A 12,410-nucleotide genomic window follows, 5' to 3' on the forward strand; every position below is an offset into this window, starting at 1 on the left:
TAGTTTATGGTGTCGCACGCGCGACGCGACACATACGGATTTGCATGTACGATAACGTCAATGTGTAGTGGCTGTGTAAAACGAGGTTGTTTGTATGAACTGCCCCGGGGTGTGCCGTAACGAAAAAAAAATAGAACGTCTACTTGTAGTAAAATGACTGTAGCTGTTTTTTTCTGATGAAGAACTCTAGCCATAGAGGCGGCCAATCAGCTCGCGACAACAAACTTCGCTAGGGTCGACTAATTCTTTCGAATACAAATATAACTCTCTCAGACCCCTGCCCTGAGCCGAGGTTTGCGCTGAACTGGACAACCTCAGACCTATTGTCTTAAACTTTATACCGGGTGAGAGCCTTCAGCGCTCTTTATTTGTCTGGCCATGTTTTTTTTTGACGTGACTTATTGTAGATTGTTGGCCGGACAAATTAATAGTCACGTCAAAAAAATCTTTTATGTAAAAAATTCAACGTGCACATAAATTCCAGAGATATGCAGCACGGATTTGAGCCAGCACAGGTCGATGGACATGGCCGTGAACTCGGAGACTGACGCGAACCTGTACAACACGTCTGAGGACAACATCCAGGACTGGTTGGGAAGCGAGTCGCAGTACCGCAGGAAAGACGAGGAAAGTGGTATGTGGATAATCTTCTTCTATCGTGTGGGCTGTGAAGTGGATTACCTTTTTTTTTTTGACGTGACTTATTGTAGATTTGCCGCAGATGGCATTAACTATTTGGCCGGAAAAATGGGGAGCGCTGAAGGCTCTCACCCGGTACAACGTTTAAGACAACAGGCCTGAGGGTGCCCAGTTGGGCGCAAACCTCGGCTCAGGGCGTCGTCTGAGAGGAAAAATATTTGAAAGAATTAATCGACCCTAATGGGTCGATAGCGATAAGCGCTGAATAAAGGAAATCGTCGTCGTCGCCGGTTCGGTATCGGGGCGGGGTCGGTATCGGGGAGTGGATTACCAAACTCATCAACCCTGGTAGTAGTAGTAGTAGTATGGTAGTGGGCTCTATTTTCCGCATTTAGACATATGGATGGCCCATTATCTTGATTCCCTGAATATCCGTGACAACCCTGTTCGAAGAACACGTGGCCTACATCATAATGTCGCGGGTTTGAATCCCGGCTGGGACTTTAAACCACTGAAATCGACTATATGAGATTGAATTCATGTTTGGATCATAGGTAATTCGTAGTTGACTTTGCAAATTGACGTATCTGCATTTTTTGCTAAATTAATTTGTGTCTTATTGAGATGAGCAAAAGGTGCAAATCAGATTCGAAACGTCACATAATATGTCAGTTAGCGACATCAGGGGGTTAAAGAGGCCACATTGAAGCAATTCATCTAGAAAAGCAATATTGCAATTTGTCATTTGTGCATATAAAAGTAAGTGCGCAATGCAAACAAATGTCAAATAGTAATATTGCTTTTTTAGATGAATTGCTTTGATGTGGCCTTTTTAACCCCCCAGCAACGAACTGATATCACGTGGTTTTCAGGATTTGTTAATTGCAATAGGCTTTCCTGTATTATATGGAATGTAGATATAGATGGCAATGAATTTCTGTACTCCTCTGCCTACCTCTTTGGGGATACAGGCGTGATGCTACGTTATGTGTCATCTTGATACCACAGAAGCCACTATAAGAATAAATCTTTTAGAATACTTTTTTAAACGCACTTTGCACAGTCCCGTTTTAAAGTTCAATGCCAATGCTGTGATTGTGGTCAAAGCACTTTTTATTAATAATCTTTAAAACATAAGAAATAAGTACGAAGATTAAAAATAAACAGGCGAAAAACAAAAAATAAATCGCCCAAATATTCCAAGAATGTAGAGAATTCAGTCTGTTTATGCTAATACTGACAATGGGAGTATGGAAAACACAAAAGAAGCAAAAAACACATTTATTTCTTGTCGACGATGGAAAATAAATAATTTCAAACCAACCTTGTCCTTTACAGTATATACAGTATCCTGAGACCAATAGATTTATGTTGCAGGAAAAATAATGTGTTCATAGTTCTAACGGCAACATGACAGCGTTTTTACCTTGTTTTTTCTAGTGTTCCTTACCCAAAGGGTAAAAAACTGTTTCCAGGATTTGTGCCCGGTTAATGGCCTCCTTGGTCCAATGGTTGAGCGTTGGGCTCACGATCCTGAGGCCCCGGGTTCGAACCCAGGTGGGGACATATCACAAAATCATTTTGTGATCCCTAGTTTAATTAGGACATTACAGGCTGATCACCTGATTGTCCGAAAGTAAGATGATCCGTGCTTCGGAAGACACCTTAAGCCGTTGGTCCCGGTTACTACTTACTAATGTAAGTATGTAATCGTTACATGAGCCATGTCAGGGGCCTTTGGCGGTTCAGTAGTAACCCTGAGACCGGGGTTGATATTCCACCTCACAACCCACACGATAAGAAGAGAGACTTAAATATAGCTGTGCGAAAGGTGGGTACAGTCATGAGCAATATAATGTTTCGACTCTGTCGCACTAACATATTTGACATTTAGTGAGACTTATAGTTCAATTTGTCAAAAAGTTAATGTGACATGGTACCAAAGTGTGTACATATTAATGCTCGTGACCGTGCAATACACCTACGCCTTCCTATCCGGGGATACAGGTGTGGATAGTAAAACACATACTTACATAAACTCACCCCTATTTCCCACTGGGGTAAGCAGAGACTATGGAATTCCATTTGCTTGTATCCTGACATACTTCTTTTATCCTCCACATTCATCAATCGTTTCATACACGCGCGCCAGTTCAGAGTAGATCGCACTGAAGCTTTTCTTTCCTTTTCTTTTCGTACCTTTACTTTGAGTAAAAAAAAAAAAAAGTTACGACAATATGTAATATAGATGATGGTAAGTGGGCCTGTTTCTGGTACTGCGACATAATAGACTGTTTACGGTATTGGTATTGAATGTGTTCCTCATTGATTTAAAAGATGTGTTGCTGTTGCAGTTTCTTATCATTTCTTCTCTTCAGCCATAACACCTTGCAAAATGATGTAGATTCAAAAATGTTACATTGACCTTCAACAAGTTTATCTATGATAATTACATTGAATAAATGATTCTGATTTCTGATTTGAAAGTTTTACAGAAAGAATAAGACTATCTTCACAGAAATATTTTCATCATCTTCATCATTTTCTTAGCGTTATCCCGTTTTTCACGGGGTTACGGTTTCTTACAGAAGCGACTGCCTGTCTGACCTTCCAACCATAGAGATAGAGATATTTTCATCGCACAATAAATTCTAAAAATAACCAAAATCTATAAATAAATAGAAGCAAACGAATGGAATTATTACTTCTGAAGGAATAAATTGTTTAAATATCAATTGTGTTGTTTCAGTTTACTGTTTAATAGACCCCGATACTTCTTCCAATGCTAATGGAAACTTGAGTAAGTAATTTCTACTTAACATTTCAAATTGTATTTATCGATAGGTCGTGTTATGATTCATTATTGAAAACAAAAACAGTGTACTATTTTATACTTACTTAGTGAAATACAGCTTCAGTTATATAATAGTTATCAGTTTTCTGATACATGTATTGTGTCTCTTTTGTGCTTAGGTGGGCCCGATTTCTGCAGACACCTCCTATTTTTTTTTTAAGTTATACCTGTATTTTTCTTATTCGCCGAAAAGGAAAGGAACGGATGATTGACAACCGTTAATATCAAACCTGGGCGTGTGCTGTCAACTGAATTATGATCGGTTGGCCAATTGGCCAATATAAAAATTTGTAAGGGTTTCTTTAAATTTCTGTCAAAAATTGACGTGTATTCCATAAATTTTATGCCTGTCGATGACCCGTCCCTTTCCTTTTCGGCGCATAAGAAAATGACAGGTAGATATAACTTAAAATAAACTTAATATTAATAACATTGGCTACACTTTTTATTTAGAATTTTTACTCTATTCCTATTTGCAATATACCTAAAGCAACTTATCGAAAGTACCTAAAATAATATATTAAAAAGTATACATGCCCGGGCAGGAAGGATTATAAACTGATGACAGAAGCCAAAGATAATTAAGAACTTTCCAATAATTTGAATTTAAAATTAATTCCAAAATGTAACCAGCCCGAAGGTCTCCGAATTTTCCTTCCAAGAAACTGTGAAAGACATACTTACAACGCAAGGAACAAAAATAAAATTTCTATCAAAAATTCTAGACTAAGTAAATTAAATTCATCTTTTTTGGGGTTGTGTAAACGTTTTTACAATAAAATACCAGACAGTATTTTGAATCTGTCAGAAAATAAAACTAATAAAACTTTATGTAAAAAGCTTATTATAAGATTAATGATTACCTAAATGATAAAAGTGTTCCTCTAGTTATTAAATAACTTGTGATGTATACCTACATTGATTTAACAGATGTGTTGCTGTTGCAGTTTCTTGTCATTTCTTCTCCTCAGCCATAACACCTTGCGAAATGATGTAGATTCAAAAATGTTAAATTGACCTTCAACAAGTTTATCTATGATAATTACGTTGAATCAATGATTCTGATTTCGTTAACTTGTTGGAGGATGTCAACCAATGAGGTTTGCACTGTTTGTCAAAGCCCTAGATATATATCGCACCGCGCGTTGTAGTTGACGTGCAGACCCGCTGGGCATCTAAAGAGATAAATGACAAAATATGTAACAGTGGATATTTTGCAGGTGATACGAATAAAGTAATGAAAAACGCAAGTACTGGAGAACCTCGCTCGACCAACATCTCTGCACAGAACAGTTCAGGTATTCCACATTAAGGCATCCTAACATGTATCGAGTATTCCTGATTATTATGAGATAAATATAAAGATTTAACAGCCGCCATATTGAGCTCCTCCAGAGCGTCGGGCTCACGATACAATACAATACAAATATACTTTATTGCACCAAAAAACAAGGCTCTTAACTAAGTAATGGGCAAATGGCGGCCTTATCGCTTTAAAAGATTTCTTCCAGACAACCATAAGGTGAGGAAAAATGTAAAAATTGAAAGATATGGAGGTCCAGGTTCGATTCCCGACGGAGACAATGTCGAAATTACTTTGTGAGACTGTCCTTTGTTTGGCTAGGACATTGCAGGCTGAATCACCTGATTGTTCGAAAAGTAAGACGATTTCGTGCAAGAAAGGCACGTTAAGCCGTTGATCTCGGGCTTCTAGCCTTAGCACCTTCACTAACCCGCACTGGAGCAGCGTGGTGGAGTATGCTCCATAGATTCCCCCCAGGAGGTCGGTGCCCAGCAATGGGAAGTATATTAGGCTATTGTATGTTATGGTGAAAAGCTTGGCTACTAGCTCAAGCACTTCTATCAATCCGATAGAGAGAGAAACCATAAAACACCCTCGTTGAGTTTAATCACACAATGGAATTCCTCTCCGCTACATCCCAAATGGCTCTCATATATTATAAAGCTTCCCATAGATAATTTCCACATAGTTTCCAAACTAATTTGCTGATCCTCACTTTGACCCTCATTAAAACTGGCTGGTACTCATTGAATAATTTAACCATCATAACTTGTGCTATAATATTCACTATACGCTCATAATAGGCTACTTGACACCCTGAGTCAAATGAGATACTTTTTACGAAACGACAAAATGAAAGTTGGAAATACTGTTCTATGACGTCATCAATAAAAGCCGTCAAACGTACTCATTGTTACTTAACAGCGCTTTCACATTTAGACGTTTATTCGCGCGACTGAAGCGCTTCTAAGTCGCGCTGCAAACCGTGCGACTGGTTATCCATACACATTTAAGTAGCTCAGCGCTTCGAGCTAGCGGTGGCAGATAAGCCGCAAAGTCGCCTTCGATCAGTCGGCGTTAGATTAGTGTTGTTCTTCTTCTATCGTGTAGGTTGTGAGGTGAATTACCAACCTCATCAACCCTGGTGTCAGGGTTATTATTGAGCCGCCAAAGGCCCCTGACATGGCTCATGTAACGACTACTTACTTACATCAGTACGTAGTAACCGGGACCAACGGCTTAACGTGCCATCATTGTTGTTGAATCCATATTGGAAATGAGCTAGTCACCCCAAGTTCAACGCGCGTTTGTAGCGCGTCTACAGCGCGTCTGCAGCGCGACTATGAAGCGTAGCTGTCGCTAGCGACGGCATCGCAACTTGCCGCGCTATATCCGCTGTAATGTTAAGGGATTCGCTGTGGAGCGCTACAGTCGCGCTACAAAACGCTTAAATGTGAAAGCGCTCTGATGGCTAACACGCTCGTCCCGGCTTGACAAGAGCTGCGGGATCAAAACCCCTCTAGAGCCAGAATTTTTTTAGATTTAATTTTTTCTTTGTGAGTAGAGAAGCAATAAAAACAAAAATCATTTGAGAAGTACTATATTACGTTAATTCTATCGGTTACAGCACAGATTTATTACATTAGTAATAAATTATTCGTACCCTCTTCAAGTGACGTTGGGGATAGACAGCAGCAGGTAAAGGTTGGCGATTACTACCCTATGATTAATTACGGTAGGACTATTATATATTTGAGTCGGAATTTACCTAAAACTAATAACAAACACTACTTAAACAGCATATACGTCCCACTACCGGGCACAGGTCTCCCCTCGATCAACCGGAGCTGCTATGAAGCATGGAGGTGTTTTGACGGCTAATAAACGGCTTAACTTGCCCTCCGAAGCACGGTATCGTCTTATTTTTTCAGACAATCAGGTGATTCAAGCCTGCAAAGTCCTTACTCCAAAGGACAGTCTCACAAAGTGTTTTCGACAATGTCTTCTTCGGGAATCGAACTCGGACCTTTACGTAGATATAACACTCTAACCACATAGGCTATTAAAACTAATAAACCTTTTATTTTATATCGGATTAAACAAACCCAATAGGTACTATAGTGACTTAATTCCCACAGATACAGACGTCATACACACAGATACCCGTGTACGATAACGTCAAAAACGAAGTTTCATATATGAAGTGGTTGGGTGTGCTATCGCATTGGACTCGTTTGTAATGGCAGCGATATGCTTTTAAATAAATAAATTAATTAATCATGAAATATTTCAGTAGCAACAATTCTTTCGAGCCAGCCAACCGTCTTAATACGAGATAACACGATGAAGCATAGACCTGACTGTTCTACAGACACAGGCAATGATACAGGCAGTACTGGAAAAGGTAAATACAGTTCTTACGTTGATTATTAGTCGCATATATAATAAGTTCCAGACCCAACCAGCTCAAACCAGACCAGACCAGAGTCTGGCCAATAGACGTCTCGTCACATTCCAAGGAACTTGCAATAGATCGACAAATGTGGAAAGAACTCCACCGACCAGAATGAAGCTCTTAATTTTTGAATTTCGAATGCACCTAATAAGTTTTATTATTATTATGTGCCAGGCCAGATGAAAATTGCACGGGCGTATTCAATTGATCTGTTTTGAGCCGCGATTCATAATATTTTGTTTGCAAGTTTATTTACCTATTTGTCTTCTTTGTCAAAGGGTATCCTAAACATGGAGTGAACAAGACCTTCCAGTTTCCCTCAACCTCCACGGAACTATGCACGCTGTGTTACTCCCAGCCCGTCCGATCATTCGTTGAGTGTTCATCAGAAGTTCTGCAGAAGACCACCAACTTGGATAATATTAGTAACATTGTTCATCTATTCATATTTTGAAGAAGCTTCTAAAGCTTTATACTTTTGTCTCTCTTCATGTTGTGTTTCTGTGTTGTGTGTGTTAAAATAAAATCCCTATAATCATATCCATCCACGAAAGCATCCTTGACTGGAATAACACCAAAATCTTCTCAAACTCATACTCAAAAATATCTTCATTCATTTGGTAATATAGAGTTTCACATTGATCGTCAATGTTTGCATAAATATAATTTTATTTTGTCGAACGTGTCATCCATCTAAAACTGCTCTGGCCTTTCCTAAAACTGCTCTGGTTTGGTTTCCTTAGGTAAGGAAAAGTAGCTGCAAGAAAAACCTGGGCACATGATCCTAATAATGGTTCCCAAGATATTATTCCTATGCATCTTCTGAATAGTCATTGGCCCTGATTCCTGCAGACATCTCCTATTTTACTTTTAGTTATAACTGCCATTTTCTTATCTGCCGAAAAGGAAAGAGACGAATAATTGACAGCTGTTAATTTTAGGAAGAAGGAGTAAAATAAGGAATAACCCGGGTGAATCACATAGGTATCTCACTGGTATGCAAGCAAACCGTTTGGCGTGTGCTGTCAACTTAATTCTGTCCGGTTATTGGCCAATGTAAAATTTTTAGAGGGTTGTTTTAAATTTGTGCTTAAAATTGACGTGTATTCCATAAATTTTATGCTTGTCGATTGCCCTTTCCTTTTCGGCGGATAAGAAAATGATTAGATATAATTGAAAATAAAATTAGGTGGTGTTTACGGGACTTAGCACCACTAGCCTTATAAAATCTTCTCCATTCCAAGTGGCCTGTCACCAAGGCGACATTTTGACATCGGGCTCCCACCACACTGACAGCACAGCAGCAGTCTGCAACTCTCAGCACACCGACAGCATCGCAGCCACCGACCTAGAGGTTAGGGATGACTTCAGGTGAGTGTAGCTTAGAGTATTGACTTTTTGTTTTCACTCACGATATTTTCCTTTACTGCTGATCAAGTAATAATAATTTATGATCAAAATATGAATTCGGAAACAATTTTGAAAATCATTGGGACGTGCTGGGATTTGAACCTGCGACCTCAGTCAGACTCAAACGTTCTACGAACTGGGCTGATGCGTCTTTTTATATTACATGGAAATGGTCGAGGAAATGCTCCAGTCTGTACCCACTTTTCAGCCAATACGCCCTCGACTATATGGACGACCACTCCGAATGTCACGGCAGCCATTCTAGAAGCTTCTTCATGTATGACGTTCAGGGTTCTGAACAAAATGTTCCGCGGGACAATTTGGAATATCGCTATGAATATGTGAAGTGTGATAAAGGTAAGTGACTCAAGCTTATTTTCCACCGGGCTAAGAGAAACTGTGGAATATATTTGCTTCGATCCTGTCATACTACTCTTGCTTCCTTCACATTTACCAATCGTTTCATACACGCATGCCAGTTTTTGGTCAATGTACGTCCTTATAGGTTAGAATCTACCAACAACCTTCGCCTGAAGGTAATCGTTTTTGTGTTTGAATGATGTATTAGACATCCATGACTGAAATGGAATCTTAAAAAAAATTGCTTGAATTAAGAAGCGACAACATTCCCTATCCTACCTAAGATACCTAAGTTCTTTTTTTATGTTGGGAAATACGTAACGCATACCACGTCGCCTGCGGGGAAAGTGGTTATGTGGGACTCGCAGGTGCAGCTGGTATACCTACAACAACCCAACGGTGTTCCTCCTTGCTGCCTTACGGCACGGGACCTTCGATCTAGACCAGCGAACCCCCGATCACCGTCCACAGGTCCCCGTCAAGGCAACGCGTGGTCTATCGCGACCAAGAGCGTCTGTAGCCGCCTTCCAGCAGGACTAACATGCGTAACGTGATAAAATTATCGAACAATTCAATAAAATGCTGAAATCAATAAGTTGTTTTTTTCCCTAACATGCGTGCCACTTGATTTCGTTCGTATTTTGACAGAACGACATGACTTATTTGGGTTCACATATTAGCACCAATCGACAAAAGGACATAATTATATCGATGTGACAAAATTTTACCACATTGCGTATGTTAACCCTACTAGTCGCCTGCGTCGATAGAATCTTCCCGCTCCCTCTCCGCCGCTTCTTTCAGCGAGTTACCTAGGTCCCTAACCTGACCTAAGATCGTAACTCAAATGCTTATACTTCCGTACTTGTATACTAATCCGCTGACATAGCACCCTACATTTTTTAAATACTCACTGGTTTTCTATCCCATAACCTTGAAAGACATCTTACTTTTCTGTTTCCAGGAGTCCATCAATATTGTCGCAATTGCCAAAAAGATTTTACAGACAGAAGCCACAAGCGAAATCGAAGGAATCGTTTTCGCCACACTTGCATGGGGAACGCTTCCGTCCAAGGAAATCATAGAACTTTGCATGACTATTACAACCTATATAAAGGTTTGGATAAATTACTTTTGTTATAATGTTCAGCAGAATGAGATGTATGGTATATAAATACACACATTAATCACCAGCTGTTTGAGTTCCACGTAACAGGGGGCGAAATTATTGCCATTAACCGAGCACACATCCAGGAAACCGCGTGATATCAATTATATATAATCCACACGTGAATTTAAACTCATTAAGTTGAATTCAGGGGTTTATAAACGGGGGATTTACTTGGTATCCTGTCGTATTAACATGTTTGATAAATTAATACGAAGTCTCAGTAAATATCAAATATCTATGTTAATACGACCAGGTTATAAAGTGTAGATATCTGCAAAATTACGTAAGCGCCAAAATATGCTAAAATAGCTGTCCATGTTTTGACATGTATAAATTGCCGCATAGAAAAAAAACAATGTTACGTAGTCGTCACCTAAATTGGATTCATCATCTCCTTAGCATTCTCCCATTTCTCACAGGGTCAGCTTACCTAACCTGAAGATTTTACAGCTCCGGTTTTTACAGAAGCGTGTCTAACCTTCCAACTCGCAAAGGGAATACCAGCCCAATACAGGTCAGGTCACATACCTCCGTATTTCCTCACGATGTTTTCCTTCACCGCTGAGCACGTGATACTCATTTATGATCCAAACATGAATTCAGGCCTGGTTTACGCCTGTGCTGGATTCGAACCTGCAACCTTACAGGAGAGGCAAGCGTTCTACCAACTGGGCTACCACAGCTACAGTCACCTAAATTGGCTTAATGGGTAAAAAATTACAAAGGCTTGAAGAGACAACTTTTTTTTGAAATGGCCTTTCGGCACGTTCGTAATGTTCCCGTTCCAGTGACGATATACATATTCTTAGTGGTATTCTTGGTGGTGGTTAATGGATTCTGGTAGGGCTCTAGCTAGAACATCACCGATTGAGAAATTGGTCGGTGTGCTGCGGAACGGAAGGCGATTGGGGCAACCACCGTTCTACACGCCCTATCTATGGAGTAATAGCGATTACTCCACCGACAAGAGCGCAGCTCTTAAATAAAGAGAGTGGTATACGATCTCACGATCTCGTTTCAGCGTGCACCCGGGTACAACGCATCCGGTTCACTAAGATGTGTTGTGTGTGCTACCGTCGATGTAACACCGTGTGGCGGAAGACCCAGGCGAGAGCGAGACGCTGTGCTATTTGGAACAAGACTCGGTTGAAAACTCAAGGATGTTAGTACCAAAGCACGGACTATCTTACCTTCGAACAATCGAGTGATCATTCTAACCAAACTAAGGATTATCGGGATTTAAACTTTAACATAAGCTAACGACTGTACATATCCCAATTTAAGTAGTCAGAGGTACATCCATCGCAAAAAACTAAGTACCCACACCTTACCGAGCCCCCTGTTCGACCAACGTGACAGGTGGTGAGCCGTATCGCCGTCTGTTAATGGTTGGGAAAACTGTGAAACAACTATGAAAGTGAAAAGTGAAAGGATGATAGTTATTCGAACTTTAACATAACATAAAGAACCACAAAACCGCAAAATAAGGAACCACACCTTACCGAGCTTCCTGTTAGACCAACGTGACACGTGGTGAGCCGTATCGCCGTCTGTTAATGGTTGAGCCAATTGTGAAACAACTACGTATAAAAGTGAAAAGTGAAAGGGTAAAATTTTCTACATACATAATATGTATTTGTAATCACGTCTTGATACGGTGTCGCTATGGACAAAATCACCAGTCTCTTTGAAGCAATTCACGTAAATGCGGCTATTGCTTTATATAAACATTTGTTAACTTTGCTCACTTCCATATGTGCAAATGTCAAATTGCAATATTGCTTTTTCAGTTGAATTGCTTAAACGTGGGCTTCTCAACACACTCGTCGATCACGTGTTTTTGCAATTACAGATCGTGCGATGTCGTACATTCAACGTACCATGTTATGCGAGGACGTGGACATTCAGACATCCATACTCGTTTTTAGAGACACAGGTATTTAAATTTTACTATTCTTACTAATAAAATTTAACCACTCAAACACAAAGTATAGCAGGAAAAGAAAAACATAACACAATTTAATTAGACATATACACATATTAAACATATAGACATATATTTTATTAAACGTTATGATTAAAATATTGTAAGATAACAGCTGTGCATTTTAATGACCATAAAATTGTTTAGACATTAGTGATTTTAACCGATTTATTTCTTTACGTTCATTTATTCTTACTCAACCATTCAATCAAACCAAAGCATTAATCAACCTCA

The 12,410-nt window shown here is 39.6% G+C and overlaps 2 protein-coding genes and 1 long non-coding RNA gene across 4 annotated transcripts in view; 2 read left to right on the plus strand and 1 right to left on the minus strand.

Annotated features, from left to right (window-relative positions):
* Nucleotides 1–12,410, minus strand: part of LOC126366622 (cardioacceleratory peptide receptor-like) — a 478,107-nt gene that overhangs the window by 183,098 nt on the left and 282,599 nt on the right. The gene's annotated exons all lie outside the window — the stretch shown is intronic.
* LOC126366687 (uncharacterized) lies at nt 7,537–8,961 on the plus strand. The gene is made up of 3 exons (XR_007566381.1): nt 7,537–7,676; nt 8,496–8,622; nt 8,870–8,961. It is a non-coding gene; the product is annotated as an uncharacterized LOC126366687 (long non-coding RNA).
* LOC126366576 (uncharacterized) overlaps nt 11,344–12,410 on the plus strand; it is a 29,301-nt gene continuing 28,234 nt past the window's right edge. Inside the window, exons 1-2 of the mRNA XM_050009722.1 lie at nt 11,344–11,354; nt 12,045–12,128. Of these exons, the coding sequence (XP_049865679.1) occupies nt 12,053–12,128 (76 nt within the window). The 5' untranslated portion in view covers nt 11,344–11,354; nt 12,045–12,052. The remainder of the gene's footprint in view (nt 11,355–12,044; nt 12,129–12,410) is intronic.

Source organism: Pectinophora gossypiella, chromosome 5 (assembly GCF_024362695.1).
Source record: "Pectinophora gossypiella chromosome 5, ilPecGoss1.1, whole genome shotgun sequence".
NCBI classification, from domain to species: Eukaryota; Metazoa; Arthropoda; class Insecta; order Lepidoptera; family Gelechiidae; genus Pectinophora; species Pectinophora gossypiella.